This window comes from Callithrix jacchus, chromosome 6 (genome assembly GCF_049354715.1).
Source record: "Callithrix jacchus isolate 240 chromosome 6, calJac240_pri, whole genome shotgun sequence".
Lineage (NCBI taxonomy): Eukaryota > Metazoa > Chordata > Mammalia > Primates > Cebidae > Callithrix > Callithrix jacchus.
In genome coordinates this window covers 77379348-77399037 of record NC_133507.1, presented here as the reverse complement: position 1 = coordinate 77399037, position 19690 = coordinate 77379348, and the positions used below count along the sequence as shown (strand labels likewise).

Sequence of the window (19690 nt, the reverse complement as noted above, 5' to 3'; positions counted from 1 at the left end):
TTTACCTTAATTCTTCCATAACGAACATATCAAGGTTATTTTGCAACGTAAAGCTAAAACAAAACCAGCATTAAATATATAGTCTGACAATATACTAACAAAATATAAATGGATAAAGATTCAAGGATCTCTACTATGTACTCATGAATGAGTTAAAAACAAATATTCTATGCACCAACACTCGTAGTAGGATTTAGAAATTTTGTATATGAAATCCTTGTTCAATTGAATGATAAACAATTTTTTTCTAAAAATCAGAGTACAATTTTAAAAGCTACAAGCTCATTTATAATATAACCCTTTAATGAAAGGAATTCTTAGATTTTTTTCACTGCAGATTTATCCAATCATGGTTAGTGAATATTAGTGACATACTCTAATAAAAACGTTAGGTATGACAGAAAATGAATTATCAAAGCAGCTCACCATGCAGGTTTGATTTTGTAATAAGACTTCCAGCAACAATGGTATTCTGGTATCCTAGTTTCAGTGGAATCAAATCAAATAAAAATCTATTTAAAATCTATAAACTGAGATCTAGAGCAACAAGAAAATAAGAGCCCAACAAACTGTTATATCATTTTAAATGTTTTAATCATTTAATTTAAAAAAAAAGGCCTTTGTTTGAACAATCCTATTGTGGAGGAATTGTTTCAAAGTGAATGGCATACATATATAAAAGATATACATTAAAACTACTTTTTCCCATTTTACCTTCAAGATCCTCAAGTTCTTTAGGTTTGGCCCAGCGAGATTCTTTTGTTTGAGAATTATAATAGTAAGGCTTTCCAGAATCTGATTTGTATTCCTTCCAGGGGCATTTAGATAAGAGTTGCTAAAGAGAAAAAAAAAAACCTGTCTGTTAATAATAATATATTTAGCATCACTATCATTTTCATGTCTATTTTCACTAATTACCAATTATGATATAATTCTAAAACTTGTGAAATGATGCGAATAATATAAACTATCAATTACTGAATACTCAGAGTGATGTCATTTGCATATATTATTTAATCTTTGTAACACTGCAAAATGTATGACATAATTCCATATCTAGGGACTGTTACTTGAAGTCAGAAAGTAATGCGTTTAAGGTAATACACTCATTAAAAAGCAGAACCAAGATTCAAAATCAGTTGTATATAAATTTCAAATCCTATTTACTCTTATCATTCACACCCCATTACAGGTAAAGATTATCATCCATATTTAATAGTCTTCTCAAATACTAACATTAGTTGGAAAACCACAAAAGTTGGAAAAAGACAGTATCTAGTTTAGTCATGCTCAGATTTCAGTTTTGTAGTTTATTATAACTCTGTATGAACTAACTTATGTAAGCAAACATGTAGGTATAATATACTTAAAATCTAATACACAAAACCTGTTAGGGTGGCATGAGAAATCTATCCAAAGGTTGTATCCAGACACAGTGTCTTGGACAAAGTACAGAATTAATATTGACTATTAATCAGTACTGGAATACATGTTTTTAAAAATCTACCATACCAACCTCCCCTCCCAAGCATTGCTGTATCAGTGTGGGGACCTGGAGAATACTCTTACCTTCTCCAATTCCTTCATTAGGAAGAGAAGAAAACAAAAAGGTATACCACCAGCTACAATGAAACCTAAGCACAGCAATCTTAAATGCCAGATCAACTCTTACTTACTTAGCACCCCAGAGTTTCTAACTAAACCACATGCAACATTGCTTAATTCAGTTTATTTCTTCAACCTTAACTCTTTCTTCAGTATCTGTACATTTTGAATGGTAAAAATTAAAACACAGAATGAAATAAGACACTTTTCAAAACAGCATTTCCTGCAAAGAGAAAATCTCCCACTCTAAGAGAAGGTACTTTAAGGTAACTTAACTTCATTCATCTTCACTACTCTTAACCCTACCGGAAATTTAAAAACTCAGTAGAAGTCACTTAAAATCACCCAGTTTCGCTACAAACAGAAAAAAATAAAGGGCGAGCAAAGAAACAGTCTTCCCGCTTCCAATTTATTCTTTAAATCACATTTCTTAAATTGATCTCATTCTACTACGTTTCCTGAGCAGGGGCAAAATTACTAAATAAGATTAATCTGATGAGTTTTATTGCTCTTCTTCCTGATCAGCTTGACTACATTAATCCTCTTTTTTTTCCTGAATGCCTTTACAGATCCTCTTCTGGCATTTAAGCAATACTGCTCTTTGGATAGTCAACTACTTACAAAATCCTAAAAAAATATGTCCCAGTTGACTTGACGGTTCCTGAGTTCTAGTCCTCAAAACTTTTACCTCAGCAGGTGTTTTAAGATCATCCGGTTTCTCCCAGGTAGACTGTTTGGTTTCAGTGTTGTAGTAGTAAGTCCTTCCATCAGGTGATTTATGTTCAGTCCACATAGATTTCTAAAGATTAAAGATTACAAAAAGATATAAATTATTTAACAATGCTACTGACAATGAATATCAATATCATTAGTTCCAAGGCAATAAATATATTAGGAAATCAATTAAAAGTATAAACTGGGCATATTTTGACAGTCAGGATCTCTCTAAATAACAAAGATAAGACTACTCTCCTAAGAATAGTAACTTTATAACTTACATACACAAAACAGTCTTTCAGAATATAAATCTAAGCCTAGTGTATAAAAGAAAATATAGGAACTAGATGCCAATATAGTTGAATTGACCATGTGATCATCTATTCATCTACTCTAGTCCAAAAAATACTTGTATCATCTTAGACAAAGTTCTAATTGACATGCCATAAAGACACAGCTGTACAAACTGGAAAACATAGGTACTGGACAACAATCAAAATTTAACTATCAACAAGATGAAATTTAACATGGATAAAATGTGTATGTGAATGCCTCAAAACCATAAAGGTAAGATAAGATTTTACATGAATGAAACTGGTTTGATATAGAATATAAATCCACTATTAAGGTCAACAGAACACACAAAGAACCTACTAGAAGTTGCCAATGATACTTCAGGAAACTCTAGACATCCCTCAGATAAAGGTTGGTTAAAAGTTTTAAAAGGCATCATGAATGAATCAATGATGTTATCAAAGGCAGTAAATCTACTTCCAAGTAAAAGATTTTTCAGATGGTGACAAATTTTACTATGCTTGAAGGAGGGTTACAAAAATGATGTATAGTATTTCTTCAAATTTAAGACATATGATTATACAAACCTTTAAGAAAAAATAAAGTCACTGCCAAATGATCACATGCTTTTTTATCACTCAGATTTTACTTCAAACTTACTGATAGTCTTACTTACACATTAATTTTAACATATACCACTTTTAGGCATGCGTTAACAAGAAAAATAGGCAAATGAAGCACTTAAGAGATCCCTTATATTTCCTCACATTGAGACTTTCTATGTCAGAGTTGCTGATGTCCATTATATTCCAAATATAACCATCAAATATATTGGTAATATGGTATATCTTTAAAAAATAATAAAGTGAAAAATCACTGGTACTGGTTCCTAATGTCTTTTGTACTTATTTAAAAAGCTGATTTACTTTTTCTTATCAATTTTAAAAAGAACTGACCTAGTGTTGATTTTTGTTTTGGGAATGTGACTGAACATAATGGGATTCAATTCTTTACCAATTTTTTCACCTTAATCATTTTATTCCTAGTTCCTAAGGGAGTGATGTTACTTTTATGATTTTCCTTGAAACCAATGATGTGGGTACTTTTGCTGTTTACTCATGCACAACTGCTAACCTGACAATGGAGGTCACAGACACTATGGATTACAGCAGGGGTCTCTAACCCCCAGGCCATGGACCACAGCGCAGTTCCAGTCCGTGGTCTGTTGGGAACCGGGTTGCACAGCAGGCACTGAGTAGTGGGTAAGCCAGCAAAGCTTCATTTGTATTTACAGCCACTCTCCCATTGCTCACATTACCTTGTGAGCTCTGTCTCCTGTCCTATCAGTGGTGGCATCGGTTTCTCATAGGACTGGAAACCCTAACATGAACTGCGCAAGTGAAGGATCTAGGCTGCATGCTTCTTATGGGAAACTAATGCCTGATAATCTGCCACTGTCTCCCAACTAGACCATCCTATCTGCAAGAAATTTCTGCATGCTGTAGCAGAATAATTAGACAATTCCCAAGCTGTGTTAAATTCTAGCACCTTATACTGGATAAAACCACCATAATATCTCTTAAGCAAACATAACACAGATGCTGAAAAAAATAATCTTTCTGCCATTAGCCTGCTTTAACTTCTTATCTAAAGGTGGTGCGATTAGAAACACAAATGTATAAACTTCAATTATGATAATGCTTTATTTCACAAATTAGTGTTAAAAACAGACAAAAAAGTTTGTATTTTCCTTTTAAAAACAACTAATGATCTCAGTAGCATCTCAAAACTGTACTACCTAAACAGAGTTCTACCATAAGTTGCAAAACTGTGTAGACTGCTTTAAACTTTCCAAGTCCCATCTGCTAAGGAGCATTAAGAAAAGAGGAAACTCAGCAAAACCACGAGGAGATAAAAGAATAATTAAAAAAAAAGGGGGGGGGGGGAGAGAAGACACAGCTAATAAAACAAACAGAAATCAACTTAATATTCTCTACCTATTTATTTGAGCCTTCTAACCATACTACAAAACATGTATAATCACTATCTTGCTATATATTAAAAACATAAAAAGGTTTAGCAAGGCTGGTAACTTGCTAATAGGGACTTGGGAAATGACACCAGAATATCAAGCTGCTTTTCAAGACCACAATTTACTTTATTACCAACAGTTATTGTGTAAATAAAAAATTAGACATGAAATGGCAGTTCTGAGAAATCAATTAAAACAACATTTTTTTGGGAAGTAGATAAATTGGGAGTATATCAACAAAATAAGGGAAAAAATTATCCTTACTCTATCTACAATCAATATGAAAAGGAAGTCTAATGAAAAATAAACTTGGCCATAGACAGAATACAGTTAACATATTAATGTTCATCTTCACTAGCCAATCAACAAAACACACATTAATGAAAACTTTTTGCTCATCAGATAAATGACAAAACCATTAATATACAATGGGAAAGGAGTACAAGAAAAAGGGCACTCTCATGTGCTGACTGTTGGGAATGAAATTAGCATAAAGGCAACAGCAGTTCTTGCAAATATTAAAAATGCAAACATCAGATGATCCTGAAATTTCACTCTGAAAAACTGCGTTCATATTGTTGCAAACAGGCACAAGGACGTTGTCTACAATATTATTACCTGTAATGGTGAAAACTTAGTTAACTCAATGTCCAGCCATAGGAAAACGGGTCAAGTATGGCCCATTCATATTACTGACTATCCTATTTGTAATATAATAGAAAATGTCTAAGATGCAGTACCAAATGATATAGTGGCAAAAATATATACAGAAAAATCATTTGAAATGCAAAGAAAACTCGGCATAAGAAAAAAGGCATACATACGTAACTATCACAAGTAATAAGCTCTTCAGATTCAGAAAAAGACACAAAAAGGGTTGTAAAAAAATTCAATATATTCAAACTCAATCTACTATGTGTCATGGAGACAAACACATATACACACACATCTGTATAATGTATAAGCTGAATTTAAGAAAACTAAGGAAAAAAAATAGCTACATCCAAACACTAAATAAACAGAAAAATCCCTTCACTACACTAAATAAGGAAAATAAGAAAATGTTGGCCAGGCATGGTGGCTCAGGCCTATAATCCCAACAGTTTTGGAGGCCGAGGCAGGTGGATCACCTGAGGTCGTGAGTTTGAGACCAGCCTGGCTAACATAATGAAATCTTGTTACTACTAAACATACAAAAAAATTAGCTGGGTGTGGTGGCACACACCTGTAATCCCAGCTACCTGGGAGGCTGTGGCAGTTGCTTGAACCTGGGAGGTGGAGACTGTAGTGAGCTGAGATTGTGCCACTGCACGCCAGCTTGGGCAACAAGAGTGAAACTCTGTCTCAAAAAAAAAAAAAAAAAAAAAAAAAAAGAAAAGAAAAGAAAAAGAAAAAGCCAAATAATCAATCAGAAGTGAGGAAAAATACAATCGCAGATACAGATTTACAACAAATCAAACCTACAGAAAATTATTTCCAAGCAAATGACCCTACCAAAATTCACAGCAGAAAAAGTACATCACACTTAAACATCACAACAACACAAAAACAAAAGAAAGATACAAAACCAGATGGTTTCACAGCAGAATGTTATACAACCTTTAAAGAACACAGAATTGCAATTTTATATCATGATTTCAGATCATGGGAAAAAAAGATGTAATGCTCTTGCTTAATTAAAAAGAAACAAAAAGAGTACCGAAAGAGCATCATGAATTTAAACTTAACAGTGTATACACTCTGACCAAGAGTAGGTCAATATTAGAAAATCTATAGAAGAAATTATTTCCCTATCTAACCAAATAAAAAAAAATGCGATCCCACTATTAAACTTGGTATGATCAAATCACACCCAGAAAACTAAGTTCACAAATATTCAAAAAAAAAATGCTCAAATAAAATAATTTAAGAAAAACTCAAATAATACAAGACAATCAGATAGCACCCTAAAGCCATTTCCATTAAAATCACAAACTAAAACATGTCTGCAATCACTAAAATTCTAGCTAATACACCACACAGCAATAAAATAAAATTATTGGTGTTAAATTTTGGAGAAGAAAGAAAGTTCTCTTGCTTTTACTGCTATTTTTATAGATATAAAATTCAAATGAAATTTATTTACAGTCTTAAAATGCTATTCAAATTGATAAGAAAATCTGGTATGTCATTGGTTACAAGACAAATATTCAAAATAATCAGAATAGACGATAATTAGGTTAAAATAAAAATATGAAAAATAATATACTCACAATGTGACAACTTTTTCTTTTTCTGAGAAAGAATCTCACTCTGTTGCCCAGACTGGAGTGCAGTGGCTTGATCACAGCTCACTACTGCCTCAAGCTTCTGGGCTCAAGGGATCCTTCCCTCTTCAGCCTCCTGAGTAGCTGGGACTACAGACACACACCACTATGCCAGGCTAATTCTTTATTTTTTTGTAGAGACACGGTGTCACTTTTTGACCAGACTTGTAACACATTTTACAAAGCAAACAGAAACTTTTAAAAAAGGATACCTATTTACCTTACCTAATCAGAATTTAAAACAAAAACCATAATGGAAAAGTGGGAGACTATATACTGGTAAAAAGTAACAGATCAAAAATTATCGTAAACACATATGCATATGGCAATTTAACCTTGAAATTCAGAGAGAAGCAACAGAAAAACACAGGGAGAAACAGATGACTCATCTTTTCTAGTTAAAGATTTTAATTCATTATCTTCTTATGTAGATCTTCTTAAGCAGATGCAAGACATGCCAAGATGTAGGAATATAACAAAGTAATTTTATATAGTAAACAGAATATTCTTAAGAACTAGCCCTGAACAAGTACATGAAGCTTTAATAAACTGTAAAGAACCTTACATCTTACAGACTGTGCTTTCTGATCATAATGCAATAAGGGTAGCTCATAAAAAAAAAAGTTCCCCAAAGGTACAATCCATGAAATGCTTGACAGGCTGAAATGACATTTAATTTTCATTAAAATTAGAAACTTCTGCTCTGTTAAAGATAGTCTGAAGAACAAGAAGACAAGCCACAAACTGGGAGAAAACACTTGCAAAAGACTTATCTGATAAAAAAAAAAAACTTATCTTAAAACTCTACAATAAAACAATCTGCTTAAAAAATAGGCAAAAAGATCCAAAGAAACACTTTCCCAAAGACATAAAGATGGCAAAAAAAAAAAAAAAAAGATGCTCCAAATCACATATAATTAGCTGCAAATTAAAGCAAGATACCACATTATACACCCATTAAAATGGCAAAAATCCAAAACACTGAGAACATCAAATGCTGGTGAAGGTCTGATACAACAGGAATTCTCATTCACTGCTGTCAGGAATTCAGAGTGATAGAGCCACTTTGGAAGACAACTTCAAGGTTTCTTACAAAACTAAACATACTCTTACTATACAATCCAGTAATAAATAGTGCTCCTCATTATTAGTATCTACCCAAATTAGCTGAAACTTTTGCTCACACAGAAAATCTGCACATGGATGTTTGCAGCAACTTAACTCATAATGACTAAATCCTGGAAGCAACCAAAACGTTCTTCAGTACATGAATGGATAAAATGTGGTACATTCAGATAATGGAATATTATTCAGTGGTAACAAAAAATGAAGTATTAAGCCACAGAAAGACAATGGAGGAAACTTAAATGTGTATTACTAAGTAAAAGAAGCCAGTTTGAAAAGGCTACATACTGTATGATTTTAACTATATGAAAATCTTAGAAAAGCAAAACTATGGAGGCAGTTAAAAAAAAAAATCAATGGTTGCTGCAGTAGAGGAGGAAGAAATGAATAGGCAGAGCACAGGATTTCTAGGACAATGAAATTATTCTGTGTGATATTGCAATAGTTGATACATATATACTCATTATACATTTGTCAAAACATATAGAATGTACAATATTAACAGTGAACCCTGACAAAAACTGTACTTTGGATGGTAAATATTTGTCAGTGTATATTCATCAATTGTAACATATGCACCAATATGGTGTGACATGCTGACTGACAATAGGGAAGAGCAGTTATTTGTGGGGCATATAATCTGGAAACTCTACTATCCACTCAATTTTGCTATAAACCTAAAACTGCTCTAACAAAACAAAAGTTTTTTAAACAAAAGTCCAATGTCTGAAAACCAAGAAAAACATACCACCTAATAAAGATTTTTTTTTTTTTGAGATGTGGTCTCTCAGTCACGCAGGCTTATGTGCAGTGGTGGCGTGATCTCAGTTCACTGTAGCCTCAACCTTCCCAGGCTCAAGCAATTCTCCCACCTCAGCCTCCCAAAGAGCTGGGACTACAGGTGTGTGCTACCACATCCAGCTAATTTTTGGATTTTTGTAGAGATGGGGTTTCACCATGTTACCCAGGCTGGTCTCAAACTCCTGGGCTCAAGAAATCCTCCCACTTTGGCCTCCGAAAGTGTTGGGATTACAGGCATGAGCCACTGTGCCTGGCCAGGAAAAGTATTAATAGTGGTTTAGAAATACACAAATAGAAATAAACAGTGGAAAAGGAAACACAGATATAAATGCCAGAATATGTGAGAATTTAAGGTATCTTAGACAATAAAGAGCTTTCAATTAAAGTCAGAAAAATTAGTTTGATAGCTGACATGACTGGCTATTCATCTTATAGATATTTCAGATGAATCCAACACTTGATTAAAAAAAGTCTTTCAGGAAAATATAATGAGAAAACTTTTGTAAAAATTTCAATAAACTCATAAGCTAAAAGATAACCTATGTAATTACCACATTAACATACTAAAAGGTTGTGTGGCAAGCATCATTAAAAGAAAAATCAACAGACCAATCACAAAGAAAAATACTTGAAATTCATGATTATTAAAGGGTTAGTACCAATAACATTTGACAAACTCAAAATAAAATTTGCAAGAAAAAATAAAAATAAACTAACCTAAAAATAGGAAAGGACGGGGATAGGCTAATAGAAGAGAAAGCCAAATACCAAATAAAATGTTCAATCTCATTAAGAGACAAAGAAGAACAATCACTTTAAACCCATGTCCACTCACAAAATTCAAATGAGTGATATTGGTTATTGCAGCTAGATATTCTTGAAGAGAAAGACGTGGTTCTGTACTGTTATTAGATATGTCTTTTTATATTCTTGAAAAACAACATGACCAGTTACATACTTGCCAGCCCAAAAATATTATTTCTGGAATCTTTCTTAGGTGTTAAAAAAAAAAAAAAAAAAGGGTCATAATTGGGAGTGGATCCTAGATATAAACTGAATTTCCATTAATAAGTGAATGGTTTAATGTGTCTCTATGCCAAGTAATACTTTATAAAGTCATTTAAAAAATTACATCTACATTAAGAAACTTACAGATTTTCACAATAAACTTTTAAACAAGAAAAACAAAATACAAAAGTGTATTTAACAAATAAGCATACATGTGAACCAATTATGTAAATGTGTTATCTATTTGTCTATGCTTAAATAACATGCAAAAAGTTCCTTAGATATAAATGGTGACGGTTCCTTCATGGTCAAAAAATTAAGGATGAATTTTACTTTCTTCTTATGTCTGCCTTGTTTAACTCCCAATAAGCCTGCATTATTTAAAAAAGCAAAACAAACAAAAACCATTAGGTTATGCTTTTTCAAAATTAAAAGCAGGTACTTATAGTGAAATAATATCAAATGGGCCAGGCCTAATGGCTCACATCTGTAATCCCAGCACTTTGGAGGCCAGAGGTAGGTAGATTACTTGAGGACAGGAGTTAAAGACCATACTGGGCAATATGGTGAAACCACATCTCTAAAAAAAATACAAACATTAGCCAGGTGTAGTCGGGGCACCTGTAGTCCCAGCTACTTAGGAGGCTGAGACAGGAGGATCACCTGAGGAGGTGGAGGTTGCAGTGAGCTGAGATCGTACCACTCCACTCCAGTCTTAGTGACAAAGACACTGTCTCAAAGAGAAAACATTATCTTCTAATGTAATGCTTAACTCGTAATTACTAGGTAAGTACTGTATACCAACAAGTTCTGCTTCCCTTCTAACTGTGAGGGAAGAACTTAAATCCTTTTAAAAGTTGATACATATGATTCTCATCTCTCATTAAGTCCCTCCAAAACCAGATTTTAAAATAAATCAATTTTTCAATCCTTGGAATAGAAAAAAAGGAAAAACTATGGGTTAATGTAAAGATTTAGCTGACTGTACAGTAAAGTAGGTTTAAAGTATGAAACTAAAATATTACAAAGGTTTAAAGAGTACTTACTGCACCAGACGCTGTACCTAAAAAATAAAAAACAGGCCACATCTTTACACTGTGACAAATCATGCTCTCATTCATAATAGTTTTAATATTTATTCATATATTCATAGTACTTCCTCCTCCTCCTCATCCTCTCTATAGAACCAAAGATTTTGAGACTGTCTTGACTGTCTCATATGACCTATATGCTTGCTATCTTTTCCAGAAAATAAACATCTACAGTGCAAAACATTTTCAGAGTTTGAACTTTCAATCTGCAAACCCACCTGGAAGCAGTCTGAATATTCAACTTTGCCTCTTCTCTTTTTTTTTTTTTAAACTCTAATAGGTTATCTATCTTGCTTATTCCTCGTTCTCTACTAAGTGTATTACTAAAGCACAATAATGCCTCTACCCACTGATTCTATAGCTTTAGACTCCTGGTAAGTTTATCTAAATTCCAGAATTGTGCTGTACAAATGAGACACCAGATATTCCTTTAAATTAAATTTAAAATAAGGTTTAAATTAAGATTAAATAAAACTTAAAAAATTCAGTTCAATTGCATCAGCCACATTTCAAATATTCAATAATTGCATATGTCTAGTGGCTACTGTATTTAGCAGTACAGATTACAGAACATTTCCATCAGTGCAGAAAGTTCTATTAGATGGTACTGTCCTATACTACTACAGGGAAATCCTTAAGGGATTCTGAAATGCATGTTAGTCACGAAACTCATAATAATAATCTTGAACTTTAGAAGCTAGTAATTTAAATGTGCAAATAAAAAGAAGATGGAGACTGTATGTAAAACAAAACAAAAATAAGTTCATATACACTGAAAAAAGAAGCTACTATGGAAGAATCTACCATACTCAAGCTACTATAGAAGGTAATTATAGAGCCAAAGCATCTTAAAAGGAACTAAAAAAAAAAATTAATCTAATTTTCCAGGATTGCTGAGGGTAACAGTACTCAGCTCTAGATATCTAAATTAAATAAAGTAATTGTACTAGGTATTTCAGAACATTTTAGTTTAAATAAATAATGAAATCTGTGAAACGTCTTAAGCTCAATTAAGTCTCATTTGAACCCGCATAAAAGCACACAGTATATTTTAAACAACTTTTAACCGTACGGTTTAAAACAAACAAAAAATCTTGTCATAATCGTGGGATGAAGTTCAGCATGTGGAATATTAATTTATGTGGAAAACTATGTCTTCATGAATCCTGGAGGCATTACTATTATATATTAAAGTTTCACTGTCAAAATGGCCAATTATTGGGAACTGATATTTACTCCAATGACTATTAATACAAGGGCCATGCAGATGAAAGGAAAGTAACTCTGAAGTAGTCCAGAAGGCCAAGGAGGGCCATACTAAACATCTGAAGTATAGAGCCACTACATCATTCTGTTTGCTAAGTACAAATATGAACTCAAACAGAGTTCATCCATTTAACATATACTCTCTGAGCACCTACTGTTGACAGGACTACTGTTAACTATGAGGTTTAACACATACCACTATACATAGTATACATACCTGCTGCTACATCCATACTATTTACTCCTGGCTGTAAGAGAAAAATGAAATTAGTATTATTCATCTTTTAAAAACGTATTTTATATAAGTTCCTCATAAAACACATTGAAATCAGTACTTGCTATGTATAATCCTCAAGCCTCTAATTCAAAAATTCTTAGTAAAACTCTTACTAGTCTCAGTTCCCCAAGCTTGCTATGAATTGTAAAAGAGATTGGCAATCTTTTGGTTTTGGGGCTATGGAAGCAGTTTGAATGTTATATGATCATCAAGTGTACACAGGTACTCAACCCTTTACCCACAATTCTGGAAACCAAAACACTCTGAAAACCAACTTTTTTCAAATATGGTACCAAAACTCACTACAGTGGCAAAACCTGTCCTAAATGAACATGAAACTCCACAATCTTCATTTATCCCAACCTCAGTGAATATCCATTAAGTTTTGCCTTAATAATATTAACACTATAAATTAGATGGCACTGCCCTGGACCAAACAGGAAATGTTTACATATTATATGCAATGTGTTACTTTCCAGTATCATAAAGAATTTTTGAAATGTATCTGGTCTCAGGGTTTTGGGTGAGATCTGCAAACTTACCACCCCAAGGGAGTATGACACATCTGTTCATTACAACCACTAGGGTATCAGGTAAAGATAAATAAAGAAGTTAAACTAACTTTTATTTCATAATAATTTATACTGCTATACTACCCAACAGAGGTGGTAAGGCTGTTCAAAAGATTTTCTAATTAATTTGCCATAGGTGAAGTCTGAGAATTAGATTTCTAATTAAATCCTGATTTCTAAATCTAGTATTAAATCTTATCGTATCAATTTTTAGTTAACACTCAGTGAGGTAAATATTTACCCTTTACAACTTAAATGTTATCAGACCAACAAAATGTTTCTGACTCACAATGTATATTTTTTCAGTATTCTGGTCTTGTTTAACAGAGAATTAATCTAATAAATAAGGATGTACATACAGAATTATGTCAGTATAGGGGAAAATGTAAATGCCTATCATTCAAGTTACAGAAACTAAATCCAGGACAAGCACAGTGGCTCATGCCTATAATTCCAACACTGTGGGAGGCCGAGGCAGGAGGATCATTTGAGCCCAGAAGTTTGAGACCAGCCTGGGCAACATAGGGAGACCTCAGCTCTACAAAAAATTTTTAAAAATTAGCTTGGCGTTGTGGCATGTGCCTGTGGTATCAGCTACTCAGAAGGCTGAGGTGGGAGTATTGCTTGAGCCCAGGAGGTTGAGGCTGTAGTGAGCTGTTATCAGGCCACTCATTGCATTCCAGACTGGGTGACAGAGCACAGAGCAAGACTGTCTCAAAAAAAACAAACAAACAAACAAAAAAAACAAAGAAAAGAACCCAAAATGGATTAAAGGAAAAAAAAAAGAAACTAAAACTGAAAGCTTACAGTAATTTTCATACTTTATTACAGTACTACAGAGGCACTTCAACAGCTAACATGACTGCCTATAAAATACATAGATATTATTATTCCATATATAAAAGCAATCAATCAAAACATTACTTCAGAGAAAATAGTTATTTTCACAAGATTACCGGTAAGGCAGGCTGCATGGAAGCCTGAGACATATGAGACATCATCATTCCAGGCATTACTGATGACATCATTCCAGGCATCTAAAATAAAAGCAAAAAAAGGTCACTCTAAGACCAAAGCACTTAATATGACTTTAAGAATCCCATAACTTAAGATTAAAAACCACTCAACACTATACCATGTGAATAGTATGCTTAGTAAGTGCTTGTTGAATGAATGAAGTACTTTATCAATGATCTATTTTAATATTTATGTCACCGTTTATATATACAATCAAAATTATTTTAACAAGTAAATTTAAAACTTTGGACTATTAGGTTTTTTCTAGACTAAATTTAAAAAAATATTAATTCAGTTGTAACACAACATTCATATTTTTCTCACTTCTTTGGAGCAAGAGAATTTAAGATAAAATTTTTTCGGTATTTTTCACCTTTGATTTTTCCTGTATGTATTGAACAAATTTTGCAATGTGGCACATTTCAAAATCCCAGATCAAAGGTGCTTAATATTCAAACCATGATTTAAAAAAATACATTAAAAAAAAAACTTAAAATCACAAATCATCTATCCCCTTTCTTGTACAGAAAACTTAAGGCACATACATAAATATTTGAAGATATTAGTCCGGGAGCTCAATTTACTTCACCAAGAACTGCCATTCAAATCCGTGAATTAATTCTACTACGTCTGAATATAAATCCTGAAGATTAACACAAGTTTCTTAAGAATTTGACCCAATGCTCATCTATATTAGTATAATCCCATGTTACAATTTTGATTTTAATGACCATTAAAAATACCTAAAGAACTTCAGAAGGGGACAAAAATTACATACAATAATCACAGGTATTGAAACAAGGTAACCAGTTATTAAATAAGGTAACCAGTTCAAAGTAAATGAACATTTGCGAAATAAAACAACAGAAAAGAATAAGCATATAGTCAGTAGGAACATACAGATTCAGGCCTTCTGAAGGTATGTAAGAACATTCACACACTGAATTGAATTCCTTGTGAAAGCAACCACAAAGCTAAACAAGGCTAAAGTACCTATTAAAATGAAGTTCCATGGAGTTAATGGATTAAAAACAACCAATAAACTGCCTAAGTATCATTAAACAAGAACTTTTTGACAAAAATTGTGACTATAAGAATGTGGTGGCTGACTTGCAACATGGTCCAAATAATATATATTTTATTAAGGTATAGAATTTGAAAACAGAAGCGCTGGCAAGCCTCTATCATCCAGACTAACAGAATCAGAGAAATAATTTACAAAGTAAGGAGAAAAAAATACAACAATGAAATGAGAAAGAAATATAACTAGGCTTACTCCCAGCCCATACATCTCCTGCCAATAGATATAACCTTACAATTAATTTTGCTTTAGGCCAATGTAAAATATGCAGAATCAGGTAATTAGTTGTGTGGGAAAGCAACCAAGATGCATGAGAGAAACAGCTGCTACTTTAAATGACCTACATATAAAATCAAAAGCTAGTAACATATCTAAAACTAGAATTCTAAGCTAAATTGAGAGATCAAGGTTTGAAAATTTAAGAGAAAAACCAATCAAAGTAACTTCTCTAAGAATTAAAGGTATTTTTAAAAGTACAGTAAAATCTGCATAAAGCAATAGAATATTTAGGTTCTCCTGCACGGTAGCAACAGATTGTACAAATAAATATAATTTCAAATTGAAATATCCTGACTTTATAACATATATAAAGATAAAATCTTATTTAAAAACAAAGCCACACATACAAAAAAACCAACATGTAAGAGTTTACTAGACCAGGCTGAGACTTACAGCAAGCAGTATCTGAAAATCACTAAAGAACACAGAGCGTATGACAGAGTTCTCTCTTTAACTGTCCTTCTTCCCATACCTAAAAATTTTAAACACCTCAAAAACACTCCTTTAGACTGGAAATCGTGGTATTGATTATAGAATGAGATTTAATGTCAAATAAAAAGCTACATTCTCCCTCAGAGATCTCTGTAAATTCTGGAGGTGAAGACTAGTTAATCTTGTTTTACCTGACAAACTAATCTGCAAGTCCTAAATTAAATACAACTGAATATCCTGAAAGTAAATAGATCATTAATATAATTTAAATCAAAACTGTGGTGTTTACATAAAACCAAATGACAAAACCAAAATATGCAAAATACTGTATTTTGTATGAAAAAGTATTGTTAAGAATTGGAGAAATTTAAAGTTCCTTTAGAGGACTGAGCATCCCAGAAAAGTCTGTTTTTCAAAGTCTAAAAAATCTACTTTGTAGCAATGTTATGATTCCTATTTTCTAATAATTCTAGGATGCACATAACAGACACGTTTTACAATTTCTTTCATTGAAGCTGAATCTTTCAAATAATTTGTGTTGATTTATGCCAGTCACTCTGGCAGCACTGTAAATCCGAGATCATTAAAAGTTTCTAAGCCATCTTTCTTTTAACACTGCTAACCGGAATACAGGATGCAAATTTAGGAGAATTGGCTATGGTTCAAATCCTCAAAAGTGATTTTTCCCTCCCTCATCCCAGTAACAAGAGTTGAAACATTCAAGTTTTTTTGCTCTCTCCTCTGGCGTGGTAGGTATACTTTTTTCACATAAAGGGTATAGTCCTTTGGTGTCTCAGTTTTACCTGTTGAGTGTTTCAGATCTTCCATTTAGGTTTTTTTTTATTTCACTGTCTTAGGGGCACATAAAATACAGTCATGTGTCATTTAATGACTGTATGTTCTGAGAATTGTGTCATCAGGAGATAACATCGTGTATCATAGAATGCACATACACAAACCTGAATGGTTATAGCCTACTATACATCTAGACTATTATGGCATAGCTTTATTGCTCCTCAGCTACAAACCTTTACAACATGTTACTCTACTGAATACCATAGGCAACTGTAACACAATGGTAAGTGTTTGCATATCTAGACATAGAAAAAATACAGTAAAAATAAGGTATTATATGATCTAACAGCAACACCATTGTATATGTGGTCTGTCATTTACCAACATGTCACTATGTGGCCCACGACTGAAATACAGGGTGTCACCATCTCACCACTTAAGTTCAATGAAAATGAGATTTTGCTTCAAAATGATAAAGAGGAAAAATTCTTAACTTAGTTGCTATAATAATGCCACAACAAATTCCATATGCCACATCATTCTTAAGGCTACAAAGTGGTAGTTCATATTTCCTTAATGTGAAGCATACTGTAAAATCAAAATCATGCACTGCTTTACAAATTACCATTTAAACTACTTTGGCAAATATGTAAAAGTGCAGTAATTAAGAATGTTTAGTTGTTTGAGACATAAACTAAGATTTCCTAAAATGTTAAACATGACTATTTTGAACACTGGCACCTTTAAAAAATGTAGCTGATATATAATATTTGATGTAATTCATCAGTGGCCAACCATATGTATATTTCATTATAAATCATTAAGACGAATTATCAAGATGTTCTCAGAAGAATCAACAGTTTGAGGAAAGTAACAAATAAATGAGCAAAAAACTAGGGAGCACAACACAATCTATTCAGTCATTCTCGGTATCCCAGAAACTTTCTAATGTTATATATAAACAAACATATTTCATTTATCACTCTACATATTTTAAAAAATGAAAATAAAAAGTAGTAGTAATGCAAGCAGTATCAACACTACAACAAATTTTACAAAGTATAAACTAAATTGGTCCAATTTTACCATGATATGAAAAAAAAGCACTTTAAAAGTAAAGAACTTCACACAAGGACCTCACAAGTTCTTTCCTTCATAATTTTACTGAAGTTTTTCTTGCGAGAATAAACCACAAACAACTGGACTTACCTTTTGTCTAGTATTACAAAAAAATCACCTGAAAAATATATTAACTCCTAAATTTGGTGGTTAAAAAAAAAACCCCACTCTTGCTGCAAACCTGTAGCAGAACACTGATAACCTATTAAGTTTGATGTTTGCCTTTTTACTTGGGGCTCTTCATTAAGTGTGCTAAAGTAAAATTCCAAAAGATAAGTAAGTACAGCCTAGAAAGGCTGTTTAGTATTTTTAAACAATTATGTCATATACTACTAAGTTATTTTATAAATATATAAACAACAAAAATCTTTGAATAAATCCGAAAACTGAAACTTTAAGGAGAACTAAACATTCATTCAATTGGAAGTATCTATGTTTAAAGAATCCCCATAGCAACCAAAAGTAACTAGTGGCATTTTGTGGAAATCATTTAACCTATATCCTCTTCATCTAAAGCAAGCCTGTCCAACCTGCAGGCCATGGGCCACGTGAGGCCCAGGACAGCTTTGAATGTGTCAGAACAGAAATCTGTAAGCTTTCTGAAAACATTCAGATTTTTTTTGGTCTTTTTTTAAAGCACATCAGCTATTGTTAGTGTATTTTACGAGTGGCCCAAGACTATTCTTCTTCCAATTTGGCCCAGGGGAGCCAAAAGACTGGATACCTCTCATCTAGAGCAATATAAATTCAAACCATCATTTTTTGATAAGAAACATTTAGATACATAAAGGATAGACAATACTTGTACAAATTGTAATCCTGTAGAATAGAACGTTACCATGAATTAAGATAAGTTCCAGTATTCAAAATTTACTAAACTCTCTCAACCTACAGAATTTAGAACTGCTGAACTACAGCAATCCCTTCAGGTTCTAAGGAGGTAAACTCAATTATATAATCCTATACTGCTATGCAGACAATGCAGATTGGCAGAATTCCTATTCCATTTACCAAAGGTGTGATCTTGGCCTAATTTTTTTAACCTCTGTGGACCTCAAATTCTTCATCAACGAGAAAAACAGTACTCATCTGATAGGATTATTATTGAGAACAAATGTGATAATACAGGTAAGACACTTAGAAATGGGCTAATTAAATGATGCAATATGTATTTTATTATCTATCGCTGCTCTCCATTTCATCAAGGTATCTTTTACGTCATCCCTTCCGTCATCTATTCCTTATCTCTCAAATACTTCAGTTCTTTTAAGGTATCTAGGGATAATATTGTAAAACCACCATAATATTCAATAGGAACCATTACATGTCAATCTCAGATTAAGATAATGTTTAGTGCTGGCTCTGGGTCTTACTATTCCCATTTGTAAACTAGTCCATCTAGTCAACCCACTTTTCAGTCAGGAGGATCAAATTCAATAGGCTATATGAATCCCTCAAAGCTTATATAAGCATGATGACAATAATTCTTCTTGACACAAATTATAGGAATAGAAATAAATGACAAAGAACTGTATCACTTTATTTTTTAAAAAGTTCTAATCATAACTGGGGATACATAAAAATTGTATTGCCTCAATTAAGTCATATAGAATTAATGACCTTAAAACTCACTCTACAAAGTCATCCAAGCTTTCTTTTAGACACAAGTATACAAGGACACAAAAATGTTATTACCTCCTTCCCCAAGTCTTTCAGGCTAGATTCAGTACTATATCTAGCTAAATCTTTATTTCAGTATAAGAAAGGGTCTAATTTTTTACACCTAACAATATATGATCATAAATATGCAATGACTTAGAAATTACCAAAAAATCATCTTTCAAAGAAGTAACACCTTTTTTGATTCCACATA

The 19690-nt window shown here is 32.7% G+C and overlaps 1 protein-coding gene across 11 annotated transcripts in view; it reads right to left on the bottom strand.

Annotated features, from left to right (window-relative positions):
• PRPF40A (pre-mRNA processing factor 40A) overlaps window positions 1-19690 on the bottom strand; it is a 61311-nt gene that overhangs the window by 27713 nt on the left and 13908 nt on the right. For 7 of the 11 annotated variants that reach the window (XM_078327745.1, XM_078327746.1, XM_008998882.5 and 4 more), the window contains 6 exons: window positions 14051-14131; window positions 12463-12493; window positions 10935-10951; window positions 2294-2404; window positions 715-835; window positions 427-480 (listed from right to left, as the gene is read on the bottom strand). In XM_078327745.1, the coding sequence (XP_078183871.1) occupies window positions 427-480; window positions 715-835; window positions 2294-2404; window positions 10935-10951; window positions 12463-12493; window positions 14051-14131 (415 nt within the window). The remainder of the gene's footprint in view (window positions 1-426; window positions 481-714; window positions 836-2293; window positions 2405-10934; window positions 10952-12462; window positions 12494-14050; window positions 14132-19690) is intronic. The other 4 variants (XM_035304878.3, XM_035304879.3, XM_035304880.3 and 1 more) reach the window with 1 other exon arrangement.